Here is a 26,034-nt window from a genome sequence, read left to right on the forward strand (position 1 = left end):
GACACGCGTTCTCTCTGTCTGTTGACACGTTTTTTTTTTCTTTTGGTTGGTTTTTTTTTTCTGTCGTATTACTTTTTTCGGGGAAGGCTGTCTGGTTTTTTAGTGGAAGGATAATGGAGGATTCAATCGCTGGTCTTTCACTGGATGATGAAGAGGAAGAAGTCATTCAACTGGAGGTGGACGAGGCATCTAAAGAGATATCGTATGCAAATTGCTTAGTTGGAAGATTTCTTACGTCTAGTGTTGTACGTTTTCAAGCAATGCGATCGACTCTAGCGGGCGTTTAGCATCCAATAGGGGGTTTCAATCTCTGATCTAGGAAGGAAACGGTATTTGTTTCGCTTTATTATGAAGTGGATGTAGAAAGGGTAATGAAGAATGGACCATGGAATTTTAATTCTCATCTTCTTATTCTTCATCATTTGAAGCAGGGTGAGGATCCTATAGCGGTTCAATTAAATTGGGTGGAATATTGGGTTCTTATATATGATTTCCCTCTTGGGTTTATGGCAGAATCTGTTGCACAGCAGTTGGGGAATTTTATTGGGGAATTTTGTGAGTATGATACTGTTGCAGTTCAGCTGGGCTATAAGCGTATAATGAGAATAAGGGTGAGAGTGGATGTTAGGAAGCCTCTAAAGAGAAAGAAGAGGATTGCGTTGAAGAATGGCGAATCTATCTATGTTCGATTTGAGTATGAAAAATTGACCTTATTTTGTTTTCTATGTGGAAGGTTGGGACATGGGGAAAGTTTTTATCCGGTTAAAGTTACACAGCCACAGTCAGAAAATATTTTTAACTGGGATATTTCTCTGCGTGCTCTTTCGAGAAGAAATTAGGTATGGAAGAGTAAATGGCTAGTGGATGAGGATTGGAAGAGATCTCTTATTTTTGGAAACCCGATATTAATGGAGGAAGGAAGGAATAAAGGGATTCTGAATCCAAATTTAGGAAATTAAGGCGGAAATTGGGTTCCAATCATAAAAGATTCTAATCCTGTTGTTGTTAAAGATAAAGGAAAGTCAACGGATGTTTTGGGCCAATTAAAAAATGGGGATGGGGTCCAGTTTAATGAGGACTTTGATGAGGAAATGGTATCCCGTGAGGAAACAAGTAACCCAATTGTATACAGTGATGGGCTGAAACAACCCCGTGTGCAATCTACTATTTCACGAGTTTCTGGTTATGAGGATTTGAATGAAAATTTTGGTACCTCATTGCAGGTACAAAACAATATACGAGCGGCAGGCCTTACTAAATAGGTCAGTCGGGAGCAATGAAACTCCTAAGCTGGAATGCTCAGGGTTTGAGAAGGCCTCGAACTGTTACTCATCTCTAGCATATGCTGAGAGATATTAATCCCACGGTGGTGTTTTTAATTAAAACAAAGTTACAGGGTGGTAGGATGGAGAAGGTTAGGCGCAAGTGTAGTTTGCTGAATGGAATTGATGTGGATTCAGATGGTAGAAGCGAGGAGTTATCTTTAGGATGGAATAGTGATTGCAAGATTACTCTTCGATCGTTTTCAAGAAGGCATATCGATGTTATGATTGAGGAGGATTTGGTGGGGAAAACTTGGAGATGTATGGGATTTTATGGAGCCCCTAAGGAGAATATGCGTGAAGCTTCTTGGAATTTGTTACGCACATTGAATGACTTACCGAATATTCCTTAGGTTGTTATAGGGGACTTCAATGAAATTGTTTTCTCCACTAAGAAGAAGGGCGGTCTTTCAAGAAGGGAAAAGCAAATGTGTCGATTTCAGGAGGTTATGGAAGATTGTTCTGTTACTGATATTAGCTATAATGGTCAGTAGTTTACTTGGGAAAAATGTCTTACAAGTATCTATAATATTCGGGAACGCCTTGATAGAGGTATTGCGAATCCTACTTGGTGGGAGTTATTTCCCAATTTTAAGTTATCTCATTTACCACATGCGTTTTTGGATCATTGTCCGTTGTTACTGAATACGGTTGCTGGAAATCATCATCCTAAGCAGTGCTATTTTAGATTTGAAGTTACGTGGCTTATGGAGGATTCGTGCGAACGGGAGGTGAGTAGGATTTGGGCTGAGAGTCAGGGGGATGTTCCACACAAGGCTAAGGCGATGGGAGTGGGATTAGAGGGATGGTTTCAGAGAATTAAGAAACAGAAGTCTCTTACGAGAAAAGAGTTGGCAAAACATCTGATTAATTTAAATGAAGCTATTCCCACTGTAACAACCCGAATTTTAAGGATATCAGAAAAATATATTTTCGGGTCTCTGTTTCTGAAAAATAGATTAGAAAATATTTATAAAACAATAATTACGGGTTAATTGAATGGTTAATTAGAGTTTAATTAAGAGAATTTAGCTTAAATAAGGATAATTAGATAAAAGGATTAAATTGAATAAAGTGTAAAATTTTAATTGTAGATTAAAAAAAAAAAGGACCAAAATGGTAATTATGCCATTTGTCCTAAGTGAGGTAACAAATGCATAAAAATCTTTGATTTTTATGCATGAATGTATAATAAATTTTATTATGGTTTTATAATTTATATTTATTAATGTTATTATTAATTGAATTAATATTATATTATGAAATAAATTAAATAAAGATATGTGTATGGTAATGATTTGATACAAGTGTATAAATAAAATACATATATTTGTAATACATGTATTTAATTATTAAAAGATATTTATTATTTATAAAAGATATTTATTAATTAAATAATTATATTATAAGATATTTATATGATAAATAAATAAAAGTATGACAAATGTATGGTGATCTATGGATACATATGTAATAATAATATACACATGTATAAATAATAAATAAGTAATAATACAATGTTATTATATTATATATATATAAAACAAGTAAATAAAAGAAAAGAAAGAAATAGAATAGATAAACGTGAAACAGGGGAGAAAGAAGGAGAAAAAAAAAAAGGAAAGAAAGAAAAGGGAAATTTGAAGGTTTGAAGCTTTAAAGTTTAATTGCTAACAAGAAAAACGAGGCATCGGCATCTAAAGAAAAAGAAAAGATCGTTAAGGAGTTAGCTCGAGAAAATACGGTTTGTATTTCTATAATCCGAACTTAGTCATTATTTGTTATATTTATATACGTATGGCAATTGTTTGTGTTAGAATTATGATGTTTTACAATTGGAATGGATTGATTTTGGTATGCGATGAATTTATTTAATTTATATTGATTGAAATTATTTTGATTGAATTCATATTGATTGAATTATATAATATATATGATTTATGTAAAAATTTGAATATTGAATGAATGTTATATTGAAAAATATATTGATTGGAAATATGAGGAAATTGATATGAATATATGAGATTGTGATATTTGAATATTTGATATTGAAAAGTGAATTGAATTGTATTGAATTATGAATTAATGTGAATAATTGAAATATATTTGTTGAATTGAATGAAATTGTATGAATTGTGAAAATGGGTGAATATATGTGATTATCAGAATGGTATATTGATGATAGAATTATTAAATTGAGAAAGTGAATGAAATACCCTATTAACTAGTCGGGCTGAGTCGGATATAATTGGCATGCTATAGGATCTGGAAGTGTACGGGATTTGCCAGCTTTACCGATCAGGCACTTTATGTGTCGTATTTCAGGCACTTCGTGTGTCGTATCAAGCACCTCGTGTGTCGTTTTAGTCACTTTATGTGTCGTATACTGATCAGGTACTATATACCGTTTTAGGCACAATGTGCCGTACTGGTGTGTTTGGGTTGGAATCCGTGTATCCGTCAAAGTCCGAGTTTGTTAATAGGGGTAAATAAGTGAAAGATAAATCGAATAAATTTGATTGATCAAGCTATTGAAATGGAACGAGAAATTGAATTGAGAATTGAAAATTTAGATATGAGATTGAAAATATGAACCAAAGGTTCATGAAATGATTGGAGTTCGAATTGATGATATATGATGCCACTTGATGAATTAAAATGTGATTTGAGATATATGAATCATATGTATATAGTGAAAGCTATCAGAGATAGTAAGTTGATATGATATAAATGAAATTGACTGTTATTGAAATGAATTAAAATGGAATATAATTGATAAATGCATAGTTGAATATAGTTTGTTGATATTGAATTGTGAATAAATTAAGGAAAGCTATACCGAATAGTAAGAGAAGAATGGAGTAAATAATAATGGATTTATTTAAGAAATGAACAATTATGTTATTGTGTTTATTATATGATTTGTATAAAATTTATATGGTAAGTAGTTGAAATTTATCTATGAAATAAATAATCGAATAATTGTAATTGTTATTATGATCTTAAGTATTTGTTATATTATTAAATGTTCAGATTATAGAAATACCACTGAGTATACCTATACTCAGCGTACGGTTTGTTTCCATGCGCAGGTTAAGTAAAGATAGAACGTTGAATCAACATCCCAGGCCGATCCCGAATTCATTAAGGTAAAGTGTGTTAATTATTAGTAATGGCATGTACCTAGGGTGTCTTATGTGTGTGACATATTTGAAATTGTAAATATAAGAATGAAATAATTAGATTTAGGTTTGGTTATGATATATAATAGAATTTGGTTAATTTAGCATAAAATTGATTTATTTGATGATATTTGATATTTAAATACAATTAAATATTGGATAATATGTAAATGTTTAAATTGGGCAAATTATGAGTGTATCTGGTTGTGTTGGTATTTATGTGTATATTAATTGTATATGTCTGATAGGTCCGGTAATGCTCCGTAACCCTATTTCGAAGACGGTTTAGGGTTAGGGGTGTTACACCCACGAATGATGTTTTGAGGGCATTAGTGGAGACCAAATTGGCACTTAATATGGAGGCTAACAAATAAGAGCTTTATTGGGAGCAGAGAGTGAGAGCGAATTGGTTGAAGAATGGGGATAGAAATATAAATTTTTTCTATCAAAAGGCAACGGATCGTAGACGGAGGAATAGGGTGAAGGAGCTAGAGGATAGTGAGGGTAATATTCATAAGAGCAATGTTGATTTATTAGAGCTAGCCACTAATTATTTTAAATCTTTATTTACATCGAAAGGTGTGGGTGATCCTAGTGCAATTTTGGAAGAGATTGAACCATGTATATCGCAACTGATGATGGAGGATATCGAAAATAATTTTTCTTATGAGGAGGTATGTTTGGCTCTTAAAGAGATGAGCCCTCTAAAATCTTCTGGGGACGATGGTTTAGGGGCGATTTTTTATCAACGTTTTTGGCATATTGTCGGCAAAGATGTGGCTGATTTCTGTATTGAGACATTGCATGGGCTCCATAATATAGCTGATATCAATAGTACAAGAATTGTTCTGATTCCTAAGTTTAGATTGCCTCGGTGCATGACTCAATTTAGGCCTATTAGTCTTTGTAATATTCTCTATAAAATAATTTCAAAGATGCTTGCAAATAGGCTTCAAAAGATCCTTCATTTGTGTATTGACGAAACACAAAGTGCTTTTATTCCGAGAAGACTTATTACTGATAACATTATCATAGCTTATGAAGTTTTGCACTCTATGAAAAGAAAAAGAGTAGGATCTAAGGGATCTTTTGCATTAAAACTGGACATGAGCAAAGCTTATAATTGGATTGAATGGGGTTTTGTGCAAGCTATATTTCAAAGAACGGGCTTCTTGGATAGGTGGGTGGAGAATGTCATGCGTTGTGTTTCTTCGGTGTCGTACTCTGTGGTTATGAATGGAGAGGTGGGCAATATATTTTTCCCGTCCAGAGGTCTTCGTCAAGGGGATCCTATTAGTCCCTATTTATTCCTCATTTGCAATGAAGGGCTGTTGACTCTCCTCCAAATGGCGGCTACTAGAGGTGATCTTAATGGGTTTCGGGTGAATAAGTTTGGTCCAAGAATCACCCATTTATTTTTTGTCGATGGCAACCTTATTTTTGGGGATGCAACAATATTTGGGGTTACTGCGATCAATGATACTTTAGAGGTATATGCCCAATGTTCAGGCCAAGAAGTCAAATTTGATAAGTCAGGGATTTTCTTTAGCTCAAATGTTGAATAGAATAAAAGGGTGAAGGTGTGTCGGGTTTTGGGTGTTGACCGGAGTAACAACCCGGAAAAATATATTGGTCTTCCTTCAATGGTGGGATGCAATAAGAGGAGGGCGTTTAAGGAGCTCAAAGAGAAACTTACTAGGAGAGTTTCAAGTTGGAGCTCGAGATTACTTTCTATAGGTGGGAGAGAAGTATTGATTAGAGCTGTGCTGCAGGCTATCCTGCTGTATTCAATGAATTGTTTCTTGTTGCCGTCATCAGTGTGTAAAGAGTTGGAAGCGATTTTAGCCCGTTTTTGGTGGAAAAATAAGGCTGGGAAAAAAGGCCTCTATTGGTGTGCGAGGAAAGAGTTGTTTGTGCCAAAAGAAGAGGGTGGGATGGTGTTCTGTGATTTGTCCAAATTCAATATTGCTCTTCTTGCGAAACAGGGATGGTGTATTATGGAGAACCCGAGTTCACTTATTGCGCGTGTGCTTAGAGCAAAGTATTTTAATGGTTTCAACTTTATGGAGGCTTCGTTAGGGCCAAACCCATCGCTGGTATAGAAGAGTATATGGTGCGCCAAGGGCTTTCTTGGGTTGGGTTTGAAATGAAGAATTGGAGCAGGAACATCGGTGTCAATTTGGCAGGATTATTGGTTGCCCGGGAATGATCAAAAGTTTATCACTACTGAAAAGGTGGCTGGAATGGATTGGGTGTCTGATTTAATGTTGCAGAATCCAAATCGATGGAATAGAGATATCATTTACTTGATTTTTGTGAAGGAAGAAGCCGATCAAATTGTGAGTATTCTTATTCCTACTACTAATCAACCAAATAAAGTAGTTTGGTTTAAGGAAAATTCAGGCATTTACTCTGTGAAAAGTGGATATAAATTACTTTTGGATCTTTCAAATGTTAATGTCAATGAGAAAAAGTTGTTCAAGCAGATATGGAGCTTAATGTGTCCATCAAAAATTCATATTTTAATGTGGAAATTTGTGAAAAATTTTATCCCTATCTATCAGAACTTACATTTTAGGAGACTGATCACGGATAACAAATGTCTGCGCTGCAGACTGGTTTGCGAGTCATCTACTCATGCTATTCAGGATTACTTGATTGTTGCAGAGGTTTGGTCCAAGTTAAATGTTCAGTGCCAAATTCAATGACGAATTCCAATTTTAAAGAATGGCTGAGTTGGGTGTTGGAGAGTTCAGACAGCAATTAAAAATGAGTGATTGCCATTGCAATTTGGGCACTATGGTTCACTCGCAACAAATATGTTCATGAGAATAAGATGCAGAGTGCAGAGGAGATTGTTACCTTTATCATGAGGAGTTTTGGCTTGGAGTATTGGGGTTGCGCTTTGAATCTGAAGCACCCTAAGCCAAGATCCATGATTAAATGGATGCCCCCTCCGCAAGAATGGGTTAAGATTAATGTTGATGCAGGGATATCTGTAAACAAAAATCATGCAGTTTCAGGCTTCATTATTAGAAATGATGAAGGTCTCATAATGGGTTCTGGGTTCAAGGGTCATCACCTGACTCGGTCGGTAGTCGAAGCGCTGGCATTTCTACATGGACTTCAGTTTGCTCTGGAGATGGGTTTTACAAAGGTTATCATTGAGAGTGATTCCAGGTTAATTGTCTAAAATATTCAACAATCTAGTGAGGATTATTCGGAAACAAGACCTTTTACCTGAGATGTGAAGAATTTGGCGAGACTCTTTCATTCTTGCAGAATCCAATTTATTGCACGTGAAGGAAATCGAGCAGCACATGCGATGGCTGTCGAGGGTTTGCAAAATGAAGCAGATTTTTTGTGGGTTGAAGATGCGCCTTTGCGAGTTGTGGAAGAGGCAGATGCTAATCGTCGGTACAGTCAACCTCTTTAACCATTTCTTTGCAGTAACGACTAGGTTGAGAAAGTCTTGAAATAAGGATGACAATCTCAACGATTTTTTCCTTTTTTCCGAGCGATTCACTGCCGGATTTTGGGAAGACTTAGCCATTTATAGATGGGAGCTTTGACGCGAGAAGAGCCTGGAATTTGAGGGGTGGGGAAGACGATGTTTTTTATTATTTTATTTTGTGTTTATTTGAGCTTTGTTTGGGTTTGTTTTGGACTTCTCCAATGGTTTTCAGGCCAATAATAAACGGATTAAATTTTTCAAAAAAAAGAGAATATATATAATATAAAACAATAATTCAAAAATTAAGATAAAGATAATAACAAATATATTTAAATACTTGAAATCTTAAGATTAAGTTATTATGCTCTCACAAAATTGATGATGAATAAAGCAACAATAGTGAATTAAATACGATAAAAAATCTTTAAATTATGTTATTATATCTCGTAAATTTAATAATCGGTACAACAACAATCTTAGATTGAAATTTAAAAAAAAAAAAAGGTGAACCCATAAAAAGAACATACAAACCAAGATCCTAAACGATATAATGAATATAGTATGTAACCTTCTCAAGTAACTTCGGATTCTTCTGTATCCACGTGTCTCTCTATTTTTCACCTATTACAATTATGTATAACCAATCAAGCATAAAGCAAAAAGAAAATGGGTCCACTATTATTTGGCATTGGTTGCAGTAGGACACGTGTTCCAACAAAATCACTATGATGGTTTTCTTATTGGGGAATATTTAGAGAATATTTTGTGTAAGCAGATTTTTAGTCATTATTTGACTTTATATTATCATTTTACATGTGCCATAGTCATCTCATTTTAGTATTATCATCTAACTCGGTTTATTTGTCTTTAATTAGAATCTCATTTTATTATCAAAATTTCAACAACAATTAACTAGAAAAAATTACTGTAAATGATATTTTGTCTGTGTGGGTAAAGTTAAGAATTTTTTAACATTAATTTTATTATCGATTTTGATCATATTTATTTTTTAATTACTTATAACATATTTATATTAATCAATTAAAACTTAATCGTTATTAAAATGCTTAAATTTGAATTTATGTAAATTATGCTTAATATTTAAAGTTATTATGATATAAATTATGTAATGATATTAGTTAATTCTAAATTAATTAAATTCTAAAAGGAAAATGATGATGATGATGATATGATTAAAGAAATAAAATAGAAAAGGAAATTTAGTCGTATCTTAGCTCAACTGAGAAAAGAAAAAGAAAATTCAATTTGATATTAATCTAAATGGGGAAACTTCTTCTAAGTTTCCTTGCATGCCCATCGTCTTCCCCCATAAAAGAATTCGTAATGAAAAGAAAAAAGCATTAATCCACTTTCTTCGTTAGCCATTTTCGTATACAAATACAAAGCAACCTCCCCAGCCCCCTTCATCATTATGTTGTCTTCATCATCATCATCGTATCTGCAAGAAGCCCTAATTTGTAAAGCTTCAATGTTTGATGTTAATGGTGATCATATCCTCTTTGGTAGTAAAATGTCTCCCCTTAGTAAGACCGACTTGCAACGCGTATTCGAGAAGCTCGACAAGAATGGAGATGGCTTCGTTAGTCTGGAGGAGCTGAATTGGTTGCTCCAGAAAATCGGGTCTGCCCAATTCAGCCTTGAAGAATTGGAGCCCTTAGTGGGAAAACCATGTTTGAACTTGGATGAATTCTTGTTCTTTTATGAATCCATCTCGAACCCACCGGCACAGGGTGGTGACGAAGAGGAGGAGGAGGAGGAGGAGGAGGAATTGGTCACTCACGGCGGCGGTGAAGAAGAAGACAGTGACCTTGCGAAGGCTTTCAAAGTGTTTGACTTGAATGGGGATGGGTTTATTTCATGTGAGGAGCTTGAATGCGTGCTGGGAAGACTGGGTTTGTGGGATGAAAAGAGTGGAAAAGATTGCAGGAGAATGATTTGGTATTACGACACCAATTTAGACGGCATGGTTGATTTTCAAGAATTCAAAAACATGATGTTACATTCCAGTTCTTGAGTTATTCTCAAACATCCCCATGTCTGAATAAATAAAAAAGTTTGATTTCATTACCATTTTTGAGCTACGCTTGTTTCTTGCTTCTATGCTATTAGGGATTTTCATTGCTATAAATATTAATGACTATACAAATAATAATATTGTATATTTAAAATATTTTAATTAATATCCATATGCTTCATGCTTCATGCAATCATCATGTATATGAATGTGCTACAGCTTTCTGTTACCCAAAATATGGTCTTATTTGAAGTTTTAGTCTCTTTTTTTTTCAAGAATTTTTTTAAATTTCAAGATTTAGGTTTACCGTTTAAATTATTTTGTTAAATTTATTAGTGTGTGGTATTTTAAAATAATATATATATACACTCATATTTGCAAGGTGGAGTCAGAAATTTTTTTATGAAGCTAGAATTAAGTTGTATAATTTTATGAGAATTAAAATATAATTTCAACATTTTAATAACTTATATTTTTACATTTTTAAAAGATTAAATAAAAAATTATTATTTTTAGAGGCTAAAGTGTAATTTTATTATATACTAATTTAAAACTTCATAAATTTTAAAGGTTTAAATTTTAAAATTCTAATTTTAAGTAACTACCGCTCCTAATCATTTGATAACCATGTAAACGACATACATTTAAAAAAAAACAACATACATTTTAAATTCAATATATATACACTAAATTCTCAAATTAAAATATATTACAAAGTAAATATATGAAAAATACAGAGAGTTTGAGCATATTTTAAGCTTTATGATAGTTGAGCACAAAAATATATATATTCAAGCGAAAAGAAAAACTTTACAAATAAAACTAAAAAGGACGTGTTCATTTTGATTAATTTTATTTTTTATATTATTTAAAGGCATTTATATTTTCTTGGGTTAAAATTTTTAATAATGTATAAAATAACAATTGGTGTATATTTATTTATTTGGAACTTTTTCAATAGGAACAAGAATAATAATAAATTTAATTTTTAATGTTTACGCTTTTGTCAAATTTATCCTTATTTTTTTGTTAAATTTGACTCTTAATTTTTTTAAAAGAGTTGAATTTATCCATCAACCTTTCGTAAAGAATTATATTGCTGTTTTTAATAGAAATATTAACTATAATGTTAGATTTTTAAATATGATAATTTGTGTGACAATCTCCTTGTACCTTATATTTTTTAATTATTTTCCTTTTTATAATTATAATTTTTAATTGATATATAAGATAAATAATAACATATCAGCAAGTATACATAGTTTGTCATGTGGTTTGCCACACTAATATCATTTAAAAATATATTTTAATCATTTCATTGAACAAATACAATTTAACTCTTTTTAAATATTAACAATCAAATTTAAATAAAAATAAATTATATGGTCAACTTTGTCCTAACAAATAGAAATTGAAAGGGGCATGGTAAAGAGCATTGAAAGAGCTCCACACGCTAAAAGTACGGTAAAGTACTTGGCTGAAACGAGTGGATCTTGTATTAAACTTTTCACCGCCTTTGTCCCTTTTTCATTAATGGCTAATTTTATTGTAATTGTCCTTTTATGAATCTAATATTTTATTGACAACAATTTTTTTATTAAAAAAATAGCTTCCACCAAATAAATAATAATATTGTTAATTGTTGATACATAGTATTAATGGAGATAGAGAAAGAGGTGAAAGTTAGTGTTGAGGAATATCGATTTATCTATTTTAAGGCCGACAGTCAAAAAGTAGAGGGAGGAACTCGGCAAAAGAGAAGTGAGAGATTAGCTTGTTAGGATTTTAGGAAAGGAGAGGAGTCTATCTATAATGTTGACATATTTGTATAGTTAGAGAAGAGCGATGATTTTTATCCAATTATGTCACTTAATGAATTCTAAGTGGTCCAATAGAGAGTACAATTAGATCTAGATTTGAATAAGGATATAACACTATGAAATATTGATTTGTGCCGTTAATGCTTCGTTTTTGGGATTTTAAATGTTTAGCTTTGAATTTTATTTTATGATGCTGGATTTTGTCTAAATTTATTCTAGTTGAAAATTCCTCACATGTAGAATATGTTTAGAATTAATAAGATTTAAATTAATTTTATAATTATATTTGTATTTTTAAAAGTGAATAAATAAAAGCGTTGAATACTCTTATACTAAAAGTAAACAGAGGACTAATATAAACTAGACTGTGACACAATTATGATGTGGATGAAAAACATAATTATATAAAAAATATATTTATAAAAAATAATTTAAATAAGAAATGGTATTTTAGTTGAAAGAGAAAGTACAAATATTGAAAACTATAGAGGTTTATGTTAAAATCTTATTATGTGTATCTATAGTTACTATTTAAGTGTTTTATTGAGTTGATGTCACCTCAACCGAGTCACAAACTTAGTTGTTAGATTATGAAAATACCTTTCCGAATGCAAATTAAGTTATATTATTCGAGGGTATTTTAGTCTTTTTTATTTAAAAATCAATAAAAATATGCATATAGTGTGTTTTAAGCCCGAACCAATTGCATTAGTAAAAGTTTTAATTTAATATTTTTATACAATTTAATTTTAATTATGTACACTTTATTATTTCCATCAATTGTATCTATAATATTAATAATTTATTTGATTGAGTTGGTGCCACAAGTTAACTCGACACCAACTCAAGATTGATAACAATACAATGATAAACAATTTAATTTATTTTTTAATTTTAATATTGTATATATATTTCATGTGTAATTATTATTAATTAATTTCAAATCATATGTTTAATTATTTATTATATGCTAATTTTAAACACATATTCATGTTCTATACGTGTAATAGGATTTCTAATATTTTCTTATTTTCTATATAAAATTTATAAAATAAAAGATATCTTCAAAATAATACAATATTTTTTATAAAATAAAGATATTTTCACTGATATCCAATTAAATTTATATTTAATTGATTTGTGATCCTAATTTAAATATATATATATATATATATATATATATATATATATGTATAACCAAGTTTGATAACTAATGTCTACTATGTTGAGTCAGTTTTATCAATTTCCTTCCATTTGCAATGAAAATTGTGTATGGACTTCAGTGAATTTGGGGGGCCACTTGCTTCAATCTTTGATTTTCATTACTCTCCAAAGGAAAAGAAAAATGTAAATTGTTGACAGGTACGGTAATGTACCTTTTGGTACGTTCCGCGAAGTTCCACAAGACCAAGGGGCGGCGCAGTGGGGACATGTTAGAGTTTTGGATACTAAATTTATATTCTATTTTTTAAAAAAAGATTTAACTATTAAAAATTATAATCTCGTCTTCAGCCTTTAAGTTATTATATCTGTTTTATTTTTTATTTTTTTATGTCAACTCTTCGGTTGAGGATCTAAAAAAAATGTACACGCTAGAGTTGAAGACTTACAACGCTTGAATCAACAATTAAATTGGAAAAAAGAGAGGATGAAAAATGTAATTAAGCCATTGTTGAAACATAAATTAGGGATGTATCCTGGAAGGTGCTAAGATTGAAGACTAACGGTTGACATTAGAAAATGAAAAGACAATTCATGTATTTATAATGAAAGGATAATGTTTAATGGATTTTAAATTCATTTTTAATATTTATAAACCGACGCTACTTTATAACTTTTTACGAAAATAAAAATAAAAATTAATTAATTATAAAAATAAGGTGGAAAATAAATTAATTATAAAAATAATATGTTTGTTACGATAATTTTGAGCAGCACCTCACACGTTGGCGGGATCAATAAATTAAAAAAAAATTGATAGGAAAAAATGCGGAAAAAGTAAAAAAAAAAAATTTAATTGATGCCGCATCATTGATTAAATGGCTTTTGCAAGTAAGGAATAGTTATGTTTATTAGTCATTCCTCCTTTAGAGATTCAGGAAATTTTAAAAGAGGATAGATTAAGGGCTATTTTAACCAGGATATTCCTATGTAAATCTTTTGATTTTATTTTCAATCTGGTTTTTTAGACAGAAATTTTTTAAAAAATGCTGTTGTTTTAAGGATTAAAATGGAGGAAAAGACATTAAATTTAGGGAAAATGCATTGAAAAATCATTAAAATATTAAATGTAGGGAAAAAGCTATCATGTGTTAGAATCACAAACCAATTTCCTTTTTTCACTCTTTCAATTTCTTTTATTAGAAACAACACCACAAATTTTTTTGACTTTTTTTTATTTTTATTTTTAAGATAGTGAAAATTGATTGTTCGAAGATTGGAGCCCAATTAAAAGTAGAGCACTCTCAAAGAGGATAAAATTATTAGCAACTTGAAAGCCCGTGGAGTATGAGCTGCTTCAGGTTACCGAAACAATCAAAGCCAGCCTTTTTATTCCAATCATGGCTTGGGCCCTTTAATATTGTAACTCAACCCTAATAATTTTGTGGCTTAACTGTGAGGGAAGCTTTATCGAGTTTGAATACTGATAAGTTTAGGCTTATTTCCAACATTAATATTTAAGTTGGAGCTTGACTTTTATTTAAGTTCAAACTTTAATTAAGTTAATTTATTTAATTTTTATATTTGAACTTAATTAAACATATCCATATTTAAAGTTTAAATTCGCTTGTTATCAAAGTTTTTCTTAAATAATAAAGTATTATAATGCTCGAATTCGACTCTGTAGAAGGGGATCGATTCTTCGGGTGAAATTTTTGAAGTGTCATCCTTGAGAAGGTTGATCCGAACCCTCAACAAAAGAATGTATTGTCTCCTGAGAACTAAATTATTAATTTTTTCAATTTAGTCACTAAACTTTTTAAAATCAAACATTTTGGTCACTCTGTAGTTAGAGTTGATATAAGTTTTTTATTAGTTTAATAACAAATTTAGTCTTCTAATGTTTAAATGTTTTATCAATTTGATCTTAAATATAAGATATTTACCAATTTAGTCCTTAATATTTATAATATTTATTATTTTAGTTTCAATTTTAAAAGATTTAATAAATTTAGTATCTCAAATTGAAATGATTTAATATATTAAAATATTATAAAAATAAAAATATTAATATAAATAACCTTTTTCATGAATGCAACAGATATTAACTTTCATTACGTTTACCTAAGAAGCGTCGGCAAAGAAAAACGGAAGCCACGTGACCGTATTTCCTCTTCTTCTTCTTCTTCTAGATCTCAGCGCATTTTATACTGGCATTAATTACTATTGGATTTATTTATTTTATTTTATTAAATATTTCCACCTTTGAAGCGTGTACTACACGCTCTCCTTCTCCACTTATCCTCTCTCTCTCTTCCGCCGATCTTTTACTTTCTTCTGCAAATCGAAGCTCTCTGTTAGTTCAAAATTAGAAAAAGAAAAGCTCTCTGCTTCTCTGTTGAATTTTTTTTCTTCCATCCTTCCTGAGAAAATTTACGAATAAAAATACTTTTAAACAAAATGAAACCGACTGCTCCAATAACTAGTACTACAGCAACCGTCACGGCATCTTCGACGACGATTGAGGCCCTTAAAACCCTCAAGTTTGTTAAGCTTGTAGCCATTGTTGTCCTCTCTGTTTCCCTCGTTTTCCTTGCTACTCACTTATCCTCCTCCTCTTCTTCTTCCTTCTCGATCAATTACTCCTTACAAACTCCGCAAGCGTCGCCTCCGGTTTCTCCACCACCACCTCCTCCCCCTTCTCCGCTACCATCTCCTCCTCCACCGGCAGTGCGAAGAACGGGGATAATCGACGAAAATGGAGCAATGTCGGACGAATTCTTTGTCGGAGAGTCAGGTTCGAACTCTACGACTGGTTATACGGAGTTCAGTGATGGCGACGAGGAAGGACGAGAACAAGAAGAGGAGAAAAGAAAGAGTAAGAGCGACGGTGACGTTAGGGTTGGGGTTGAGAAATATAAGGTATGTGATAAGAGTAAAGTTGATTATATACCGTGTTTGGATAATAAGAAAGCAATTAAGCTGTTTAGTAAGAGTGAAAAAGGGGAGAAATACGAGAGACATTGTCCTGGAAAAGATGAGATGTTGGATTGTGTGATTCCAAGGCCGGAAGGGTACCAGAGATCTATACCTTGGCCTCAGAGTCGTGATGAGGTAAGTTTTTACCTGAAATTTTTATTTTATTTTATTTACTATTTAAGAAAAATAATAAATTGACTTGTAATTAAGCTTTCTAGTAGGAGACCTTGATGATTTTAGTAAGGTGTAGATGGGAGTCTTGGTTTCAAGTAATTGTATTTTGGGGTGTCAAGGAGGTTGTTTTTCTGTTGATGGGTGGTTAGCTAAGAAATTAGATGTCAAATGCCTGTGCAGAGGGCTGGAGTTGAACTAGGTAGACAAAAGGCGTTTAGTGAGCTTGGGTGATTGCCTAAGGTATCAAGTGAATGAAGAGACTCTTCATTGTTAGTCTTTTTTCTTAAGTTTAGTGGTGCTTAGTACCGTAAAGCAGTAGTAGTCTTGGTAGAAAACTATTAGAATGTTATGTTTTTAAGTAGTGGCCCTTGATCAGTGTTAGCGTCTCCTGGATGCATCTGGATTGCTGCTGAAATTGTCTAAGCTCAGTTTTAGCCACCATAATGGAAATGCAGGTGAATTGATTTTTGGTACATTGCAGAACTTTGAGAATGGAGAGTACTGAATGGATAATAGCTTTTGATTTCCAAACTTTATGACATAGGAATAACGAAACCAGTGACCGCTATTTTAATGAAAGATGATAGCTACAACACAATGAGATAAGTTTAGCTTAGACCTGCAAGCAACCATCTCTAGCCTCTGAGTTGGTTTAATTTTTGATACTTTGCTAGTGGTTGGATTCATCAGATTTGTGGTCTTTGACTTCTTAGTTATTGTGCAAGTTAATTTCTTTCAACTGAGTTAAATTTTTTTTGTCTGTGGAGGAAATTTCTTGACTTTGACCTATTTACCCTGAGCATAGATGTTATGATATTTTAATATCCTTCTTCTAGGAATTTATTGGGTTAAAGCTATGTCATTCTCTATAAATTGTCCCATGCATTATCCAGTTATTATTGTTGCTGCTACAATAGAAACAAACTTGATTTTACAACTTTCTTTTGGTTCTATATCTCAAAGCAACTATTTTACCTTGTCAAAATTTCATTGAAGGTTCTTTTGTCTAATTGTGAGTTATAATTGCAGGTTTGGTTCAGCAATATGCCACATACTCGTCTAGTTGCAGATAAAGGTGGGCAAAATTGGATATCAATAAAGAAAGATAAGTTCATTTTCCCAGGAGGTGGAACACAATTTATTCATGGTGCTGATCAATATTTGAATCAGATTTCACAGGTTGTCTGCTTTTCCAATCTCTGCTTGTTTCTAGTACTTGGTTTTGACATGGGTTTGATAATCAGCTTTCTGCTTGCAGATGGTTTCTGAAATTTCTTTTGGCCACCATGTTCGTGTTGCATTAGATATTGGTTGTGGAGTTGCCAGTTTTGGTGCCTTTCTTCTTCAACGCAATGTCACCACTTTATCAATAGCACCAAAAGACGTTCATGAAAACCAAATTCAATTTGCACTAGAGCGTGGGGTACCTGCCATGGTTGCGGCATTTGCTACTCATCGCTTGTTGTATCCAAGTCAGGCTTTTGACTTGATACATTGGTCAAGATATAGAATTAATTGGACCCGTGATGGTAAGTTCTTTTTTATTTGGACATATCCTAAACAGCTGCTATATCTTGAATTATTCGAAAACTGTTTGCAATTGATCAATATTCAGTTGTCTATAATTGACTATTGCAACCCAATAATGAAATTTAAATTCTTCCAACGGCATTCTTTCATGGTTATTTGAGCATTAAATCTTTTAGTTGTTAGGATTGTATGCATGCAGGTGTGTATCCTGTGTCTGTATGTGTTTGCAGGCTTAGTAGGTTGAGTTTGTGGGATTGTATATGCTATAATGTACATCCTACCTCTTTGATCTTGATGCTTCTTTCTATTTTTTCCTTATGGTGAAGATGAAATTTTGCTTCTTGAGGTCAACAGGATGCTTAGAGCTGGAGGCTATTTTGTCTGGGCTGCACAGCCTGTATATAAACATGAAGAGATTCTACAAGAGCAATGGAAAGGTAGGCCCCTCATGTCATGTTTTTTACTGCCCCCCCTCTCCCCCCCTTTCTCTCTCCACACACACACCAAGACACTTTTTCTTTATGGTGCTTGATATTGCAATATAGTGTTTTAGATGCTTTGAATACTTTGCTTAATTGAATAATAAGAATGAACCGAAACATCAGTTGCATGTATAATACCTTGATCAACTATGACTTTCCATTCCACCTTTATCATTTTTTATTGTGTAAAATGAAAATAAGATCGATACATTGAAGTAGCTCAGACTTATTTGCAAGCTGATTTATCTACAGAAATGGAGGATCTTACTGCTCGCATATGCTGGGAACTAGTAAAGAAGGAAGGATATATTGCCATATGGCGGAAGCCTTTGAACAATAGCTGCTATCTTAATCGTGATACTGGAGTGCTACCTCCCCTTTGTAACTCCAATGATAATTCAGACAATGTTTGGTATGTCCCACTCCAATACATAAAGGTCCACATTTAAATGATGATAAAAAATCTTAGATGAATGAATTCATTAGATTGGTACTGGGCCATTCTTTCAGACTCCTTATCTTGCAATATTTTGTTTAAATCGCTCTTCAGATCATGGCCCTAGTGTAATGAAGCATCAATAGCTTGAGGGGTTAGACTTTTGAAACCACCTATGAGTTGAAAATTGCTGAGCGTGTTTTCTTTTACGTAGTATGCCAAATCACTATCTTAATGTTTTTAAAGAATCGTTGTCAGATGTTGGTAACTGTAGTTAGTGCTGCAGAAAATAGAAAATATTTGACTTCTGTATCCATTTACATTACTTACAAATCAGCAAGAATTCACCAAGTGCTTAGATCATTCTCTTCCATTTTCATATAAAAAATTAAACCTAATAGATAAAGTACTAGAAAGAATAGCTTAACAGAAGATTTGAGAGATCAGTTAAAAGTTGAGAATGCTTAGACCATTTTCAGGAGTAAGCTGGGTGCTTTCTTGTTACCTTCCTCTGCTTATTAAAAGAACTTTGATATGACATATGGCAGAAAAGCTCAAGGAGGTTTAACGGCCATAGTTGAACAACTCATAACAAGTTGCAGTGTAACATGTTTGCAGGTATGTTGATTTGAGTGCCTGCATCACTCTATTGCCAGTGAATGGTTATGGCTCTAATGTTAGCACATGGCCTGCGCGTCTTCATGATCCACCTGACAGGCTTCAAAGCATAGAAATGAATGCCTATATATCCAGAAAGGAAATCTTTAGAGCTGAATCAAAATACTGGAATGAAATAATAGACAGTTACATACGTGCTTTTCGCTGGAAAGATTTGAAACTACGGAATGTGATGGACATGAGAGCTGGACTTGGCGGGTAACGTCTTATGGAACATGCTACTACATACACTTTTCTGATTTTAGAATTCTTTTTATTTGATAAGAATGAAAAAGAATGTATTGCATTATTTTGAAATTTTTGTTTATTTTGACTCTTGACAGGTTTGCAGCAGCATTACATGATCTTCAGATTGATTGCTGGGTTATGAATGCTGTTCCTGTTAGTGGGTTCAACACCTTGCCTGTTATTTATGATCGTGGGCTTATAGGAGTTATGCATGACTGGTATAGACAACCTTCACTTTGCTCTGGTTTTCATATTCTTCCAACATCATGTGCTTGGTGGTATTGTAGCATCTATTCAGATTCTATTTAGCCTAGTATATAAAATACATGAAGCTACTATTTGGACCATGAATCCCACCAAGTGTAATGCTTTTGAGACCACAATGAAATTTTGCAGCATAAATTATGCACCTTCTGTGCTTGACCTGGAGGCAACAATGGTAAAATACATCTAAATGAGAAAAGGATACAATGGTAAAAGATATCTAAATGTGAACAAGTTTAGTAAGAAGAATAATTCTTATATCTTCTAATCTGAATACAGCCTCTTAAAGAATAGCAGGAAAAATAAAAAGGAAATAATCTCTAGAAATTAGCCTATCCCTAAAAATTAGTAATTTGATTATGGCTAATAGTACAAGGAAATTCCTAGAACTAAGGTAGAAAATCTGCTTAATTTAAGGAATTCCAACACTCCCCCTCAAGCTGGAGTGTAGATGTTAATCAAACCCAGCTTGCCCATAATTTCTTCGAACATTTTTCTGCTCAAGCTTTTGGTTAACACGTCTGCTACTTGTTGTCTTGTAGGTAGATATGAAACACAAACTTCCCCTTTGTTAATTTTCTCCGTAATAAAGTGGCGATCAATTTCCACATGCTTGGTACGATCATGATGTACAGGGTTATGAGCTATGCTAACTGCTGCCTGGTTGTCACAGTATAATGTTATAGGTTTTGTATAGGATAATTTTAGTTCTCCCATTAGCCGTTGTAACCACATTCCTTCACATATACCGTGGGACAAAGCTCGATATTCAGATTCAGCACTGCTGCGTTCCACAACAGATTGCTTTTACTCCTCCATGTCACGAGATTACCCCAAACATAGCTGCAGTAACCGCTTGTGGAGCGCCTGTCATTAATTGCCCCTGCCCAGTCTGTATCAGTGTAGACTTCTATGCTTCGATTTACATCTTTCTTGAAATGCAACCCCTTACCAGGAGTCCCTTTTAAGTATCTTAATATCCTGTAGGCAGCTTCCAAATCTTTCTCCCTAGGAGCATGCATAAATTGACTTATAACACTTACTCCAAAAGCTATGTCTGGACGAGTGTGAGAAAGATAGATAAGTTTTCTCACTAACCGTTGATATCTCCCCCTGTCTACCTCTTCTCCATCCTTATCAGTTCCTAATTTAAAGTTGGATTCCATAGGAGTCTCGGTTGGTTTGCAACCCAACAGTCCGACTTCAGAAAGTAGATCAAGAACATACTTTCTTTGAGAGATTGAAATACCTGCCTTTAAACCTTGCTGTCTCCATTCCTAGAAAATATCGAAGATTCTCCAAGTCTTTAAGTTGAAACTCAAGACTTAAGAACTCTTTTAGTCTTTCAATTTCAATAGAATCATCCCCTGTCAATATTATGTCATCTACATAGACAATGAGAATACAGCACTTCCCATTATCCGAGTGTTTGTAGAATAAGGTGTGATCAGCTTGACCTTGAGTATAATGTCTACTAGTCATGGCTTTGGCAAAATGATTAAACCAAGCCCTAGGGGATTGCTTTAGTCCATACAAGGACTTCTTCAACTTGCATACTTGGCCCTTGCTTCCTTTGAATCCAGACGGAAAATCCATGTAGACTTCTTCGTTTAATTCTCCATTGAGAAAAACGTTCTTTACATCCAATTGGATCAAAGGCCATTCTAAGTTGACAGCAATTGAGAGAAGCACTCGAATAGTATTCAATTTGGCCACTGGTGCAAATGTTTTCTCATAGTCCAACCCATATGTTTGAGTGAAACCCCTGGCCACAAGTCTAGCCTTGTATCGATCAATGCTCCCATCTGGTTTAAATTTTGTGGTGAAAATCCACTTACAACCCATGGTCTTCTTCCCAGTAGGTAGTTTAGATATTTCACAATTTCCATTGTCTTCAGGAGCCTTTATTTCTTCCAACACAGCTTGCCTCCATTTGGTTGACTTAAGAGCCTCTTCTATGTTTTTTGGAGTTTCTACAGAGTCAACATTAGAAACAAAGGCATTGTAGGATTTAGACAAGTTTCCATAGGATACAAACCGAGAAATGGGATGTTGAGTGTAGCTCCTAGTGCCCTTTCTTACTGCAATTGGAAGATAGATGGAAGATGAAGGAGGTGAAACTTCTTCCTCAGGACAGTCCTCGAGTAAAAATGGCATTGGCACTGCTGTTTCTGTCTCAGACAGCTGATGTCTCCGAGAGTATACACGAAACCCTCTAGTTTTTCCTTGTTTTTTTTCAAAATGAGTGGGCTGTTTTTCTTCATTAGTATGGTTAATCACCCTTGTTTCTTGTTGCTGAACAGTGGAGATAGGAAAAACAGGTTCCAAAACAGGAAAAACAGGTTCCAAAACAGGAATAACAGTGGCTGTAGGATTTTCAGCAGGTTTTGTAGTGGTGGTAGGGCTGATAGAGTCTTGAGGTATAATGAGAAGATTGCTCAAGGTCTCATCTTCACTAAGTATCTCCCCCTGAAGATGAGAGGCTGAAAAATATGGCTCGTTTTCGAAGAAAGTAACATCAAGGGACACAAACATCCGGTGTAAGGTTGGAGAGTAGCACTTGTACCCTTTTTGTGTAGGTGAGTAACCAATAAAGACACAAGTGTGGGCTCTAGGATCAAATTTAGATCGGTTAGGTTGATGGTTGTAGACAAATGCTTTGCAACCAAATGTTTTGGTTGGGAGATTAGGAACACGAAACAAGGGAAAATTTTTTTGAAGAGTATGTAAAGGTGTTTGAAAGTTTAATACCTTTGATGGGAGTCGGTTTATAAGATAACAAGCAGTGAGGACAGCTTCTCCCCATAAATACTTTGGTACACCCATAGTAAACATAAGGGCACGAGCCACGGCTACAAGGTGTCAATTTTTCCTCTCGGAAACCCCGTTTTGTTGAGGGGTGTCAGGATAAGAACTTTGATGTATGATTCCTTGCTCAGAAAGATAAGGGACTCAGGATAGAATTAAAGTACTCTTTCCCATTATCAGTTCTAAGGGTGTGAATATTTGAATTGAACTGGGTTCGAATCATTGAATGAAAATTTTGGAAGACTCTAGAGACTTCGGATTTTTTTTTAAGGAGATAGACCCAACAAACTCTAGTGTGGTCATCAATGAAAGTTATGAACCACCTAGCCCCTGTGATGTTTTTTACTCGACTGGCTTCCCATAGATCACTGTGGATTAAAGAGAAAGGTTGAGATTGAACATAAGGTTTTAAAGGATAAGGGACATGAGTGTGTTTAGACAGTTGGCAAACTTCACAGTTCAATGAACTTATTTTCTTATTTAGAAATAGTAGAGGAAACAGTTTCTTCAAGTACATGAAATTCGGGTGTCCTAGACTACTGTGCCATAGCATGATAGAATCTTCTTTTGATGTAGATAAGGCTATCCCTTCTTGTGAACTGTTTTTGTTCCAATCAACTTTAGCAGTGCCAATCATCTTCCCCGATTCCTGTTCCTGAACCACATAACCGAAAGTAGAAAATTCAGCAAGTACTTTTTCATCCTTGGTAAGCTTGCTAATTGAGAGTAAATTACAGGAAAGATTTGGAACATGTAAAACTTTATCAAGGGAACAATTTTCAGTAAGTCTAACTGTCCCCATTCCAGCCACTGGCGAGTAAGATCCATTAGCTATGCGAATCCGAGAGTGATCATGACAAGGTAAATAGGTGTGAAACAAACTTAGATTACCTGTCATGTGGTCGGATGCACCCGAGTCTAGTATCCAAGAAGTTATGGTAGGTTCGTGTGTAGTATTTAAAGCAATACCTTGAATAGCTAGTGACCCACTGGCTGTAGGAGTCCTGAGTAGTTTATGAAGAGCCTCAAGTTGAGTTTTGGTTAGTCGAACATCTTGAGCATCTTCTTCAGTAGTAGATATCATTGCTGCCTTGTTTCTTTCTGTTTTTTTTTTCAGGATAGCCATGGAGTTTGACGCATTTCTCCTTGGTATGCCCAACCCGGTTACAGTGGCTACACCATGGCCTATTTGAACCAGAATCAATTCCATTTTTGAACTTTTGAGATTGTGGGCGTCTTGAAATAAGAGCAGAGTTCTCGGAAGGACGATGACCAGCTATGGTCAATGGTTTTAGTTCTCTTGTGTCTCCCAACATAATAAGACGTCGTTTCTCTTCCCTCCTTACTTCAGCAAATGCTTCTCCTATGGTTGGCAGTGTGGTTCTGCCTAGTATTCATCCTCGGACTTCATCAAGATCACGATTTAGTCCTGCTAGGAACTCATAGAGACGCTCTTTGTTAAGATGATCCATGAACTTGGTGTGTTCCGAGCCCTCGCCCCAATCAGCTTCATAATACATGTCTAACTCCTGCCATAAGATCTTTAGGCTGTTGTAATATTGAGTGACTTCAAGTGTTCCTTGTCGAATATCTTTCAACTTTAATTTGATCTCGAATACTTGGGAAGCATTTCCAAGATCCGAGTAATTCTCCTTGATTGCATCCCACATTTCTTTGGCAGTTTTGAAAAAAAGATATGTTCGGCTTATATGATCTTCCATCGAATTTATAAGCCAGGCCATAACCATTGAGTTGTTAAGCTCCCAAGTTGCATAACCAGAGTCTGTTGATGCTGGTCGAGGAATTTGTCCATTAATGTATCCAATTTTTTCTCGACCAAGAAGAACCATAAGGACAGATTGTGACCATTGCAGGAAAATTTTTCCATCTAATCGATGATTTGTGATTATAAGAGAAGAGTTAAGGTCACCTTGTGGGATTCCTTGACTGTGATTTTGAGTTATTTGTGAGATCTCAGTCTCAGAGGAATTTTCGGTGTCACCCATGGGAGTAAGGTTTCTAACAGAGAAAACAAAACAAGAAAAGAGAAGAAAGAGTAGGATCAATTGGATTCCTGATGCTCTTGATACCATGAACAAGTTTAGGAAGAAGAATAATTCTTATTTTTTCTAATCTAATACAGCCTTTTAAAGAAAAGCAGGAAAAAAAAAAAAGAAATAATCTCTAGAAATTAGCCTATCCCTAAAAATTAGTAATTTGATTATGGCTAATAGTACAAGGAAATTCCTAGAACTAAGGTAGAAAATCTGCTTAATTTAAGGAATTCCAACAAAATGTGAGAAGGACATCATTTTGATGTCATCATCAAAATTTCTACTCATATGTTTTTTCTGGAAGCCATCATATTTGATTTGGGCAAGGGAAAACCTTTCCTCTCCAATATTTAAAGTTCAATACATAGATTTCCAAAAACTCAGCTTCTTTGAGCTTTGGCTTGAGGCTTAATTTATGTTTAGCTAAGCCATATGGTAGTTAGCACATCCAGTTAATTAGAATGAACCAGGATGAGTCTTGAACTAAGTCAAGCAGCTGTCAAAATAGCATTTAGTGACACCAATCTGCGAAACCTTTAAACCTTTTTGGCTGGGAAGTAGGAGGACCTTCCACCATGTTTATACAAGTAATAGTACTTAGAACTAAGTAAGAGGGCCTTCCATGGTCTTCCTTGGGTTTCTTTTGTAGCTCATTCATTACTGAGTTTATGAATGCTTTTAAGCTCATCCGTAGACTTTCTACATATGATTTCATATTCCTCTTGCTTTATACTTATGATTCTTAATTTCTTTTCCCAGGTGTGAACCATTCGATACTTATCCTAGAACTTATGACCTATTACATGCAGCAGGTCTTTTCTCTGTTGAGAAAAAGAGGTATATTCATCCTCTTTTCCTGTTGTGTCCTAGTTTATGATAATAATGCACATTCTTAAGTTACGGTTTGTCATTTTCCTTCTCTGGTTGATATAGGTGTAATATGTCAACCATCATGCTAGAGATGGATCGCATGCTGAGACCTGGTGGACGTGTATATATACGAGATTCAATCTCTGTTATGGGTGAACTTCAAGAAATAGCAACTGCAATGGGATGGGTGGCTGTGCTGCACGAAACAGGTGAAGGTCCACAAGCGAGCTGGAAAATTTTGATCTCTGAGAAACGTATGTGATGTGCTTGTTTGATGAATATCTGTAAAACCATGTTAGCTTCACAACTTTGGGAAGTACGTCAAAATCACATATAGAAAGAAGCTGCTACTCCCTGAACTAAAAAGTAAGAGCTGCAACTCGTTCCAAATAATATAAGTATAATCTATTGTTCTATGTATGTAGTAAACATTACTGATTGGTATTACTACATTTGGACGAACATATATTAAAGGATTTCATTTTTCTCTGTTGTATCCCAAGTGTAATTGTACATTACAAAGTTTGCCATTTTAGTACATGTTGAAGTTGTCAATG

At 33.9% G+C, this 26,034-nt stretch overlaps 3 protein-coding genes and 1 long non-coding RNA gene across 6 annotated transcripts in view; 3 read left to right on the top strand and 1 right to left on the bottom strand.

Annotated features, from left to right (window-relative positions):
* The window catches only part of LOC108488489 (uncharacterized), a 10,493-nt gene extending 2,305 nt beyond the window's left edge, over positions 1-8,188 (bottom strand). For both annotated transcript variants that reach the window (XM_017792764.2, XM_017792766.2), the window contains exons 1-3: positions 7,745-8,188; positions 7,587-7,640; positions 7,367-7,500 (exon numbers count right to left, since the gene is read on the bottom strand). In XM_017792764.2, coding sequence (XP_017648253.1) covers positions 7,367-7,500; positions 7,587-7,640; positions 7,745-8,057 — 501 coding nt within the window. In that variant the 5' untranslated portion in view covers positions 8,058-8,188. The remainder of the gene's footprint in view (positions 1-7,366; positions 7,501-7,586; positions 7,641-7,744) is intronic.
* Positions 2,888-4,657, top strand: LOC128290402 (uncharacterized). Its single transcript, XR_008280223.1, has 2 exons — positions 2,888-3,066; positions 4,415-4,657. It is a non-coding gene; the product is annotated as an uncharacterized LOC128290402 (long non-coding RNA).
* A 1,107-nt stretch (positions 8,189-9,295) lies between the features above and the next one.
* LOC108487851 (probable calcium-binding protein CML44) lies at positions 9,296-10,155 on the top strand. The gene has a single exon (XM_017792194.2). The coding sequence runs from the start codon at positions 9,391-9,393 to the stop codon at positions 9,991-9,993; it is 603 nt and encodes a 200-aa protein (XP_017647683.2). The 5' UTR covers positions 9,296-9,390; the 3' UTR covers positions 9,994-10,155.
* Positions 10,156-15,086: 4,931 nt separating this feature from the next.
* On the top strand, positions 15,087-26,032 carry LOC108489406 (probable methyltransferase PMT10). 2 transcript variants are annotated; one of them, XR_008280224.1, is made up of 10 exons: positions 15,087-16,088; positions 17,157-17,306; positions 17,386-17,656; positions 17,984-18,094; positions 18,392-18,551; positions 19,194-19,451; positions 19,577-19,699; positions 20,288-20,361; positions 25,367-25,444; positions 25,541-25,579. XR_008280224.1 is itself a non-coding variant. In XM_017793943.2 (9 exons), exons 1-9 carry the CDS (start codon positions 15,435-15,437, stop codon positions 25,737-25,739), a joined length of 2,004 nt encoding a protein of 667 aa, XP_017649432.1. In that variant the 5' UTR covers positions 15,087-15,434; the 3' UTR covers positions 25,740-26,032. The 2 variants fall into 2 exon arrangements, 1 of the variants encoding a protein (XP_017649432.1); XM_017793943.2 differs by lacking the exon at positions 20,288-20,361 and having other exon boundaries at positions 25,541-26,032.
* Positions 26,033-26,034: the final 2 nt, after the last annotated feature.

Source organism: Gossypium arboreum, chromosome 3 (assembly GCF_025698485.1).
Source record: "Gossypium arboreum isolate Shixiya-1 chromosome 3, ASM2569848v2, whole genome shotgun sequence".
Lineage (NCBI taxonomy): Eukaryota > Viridiplantae > Streptophyta > Magnoliopsida > Malvales > Malvaceae > Gossypium > Gossypium arboreum.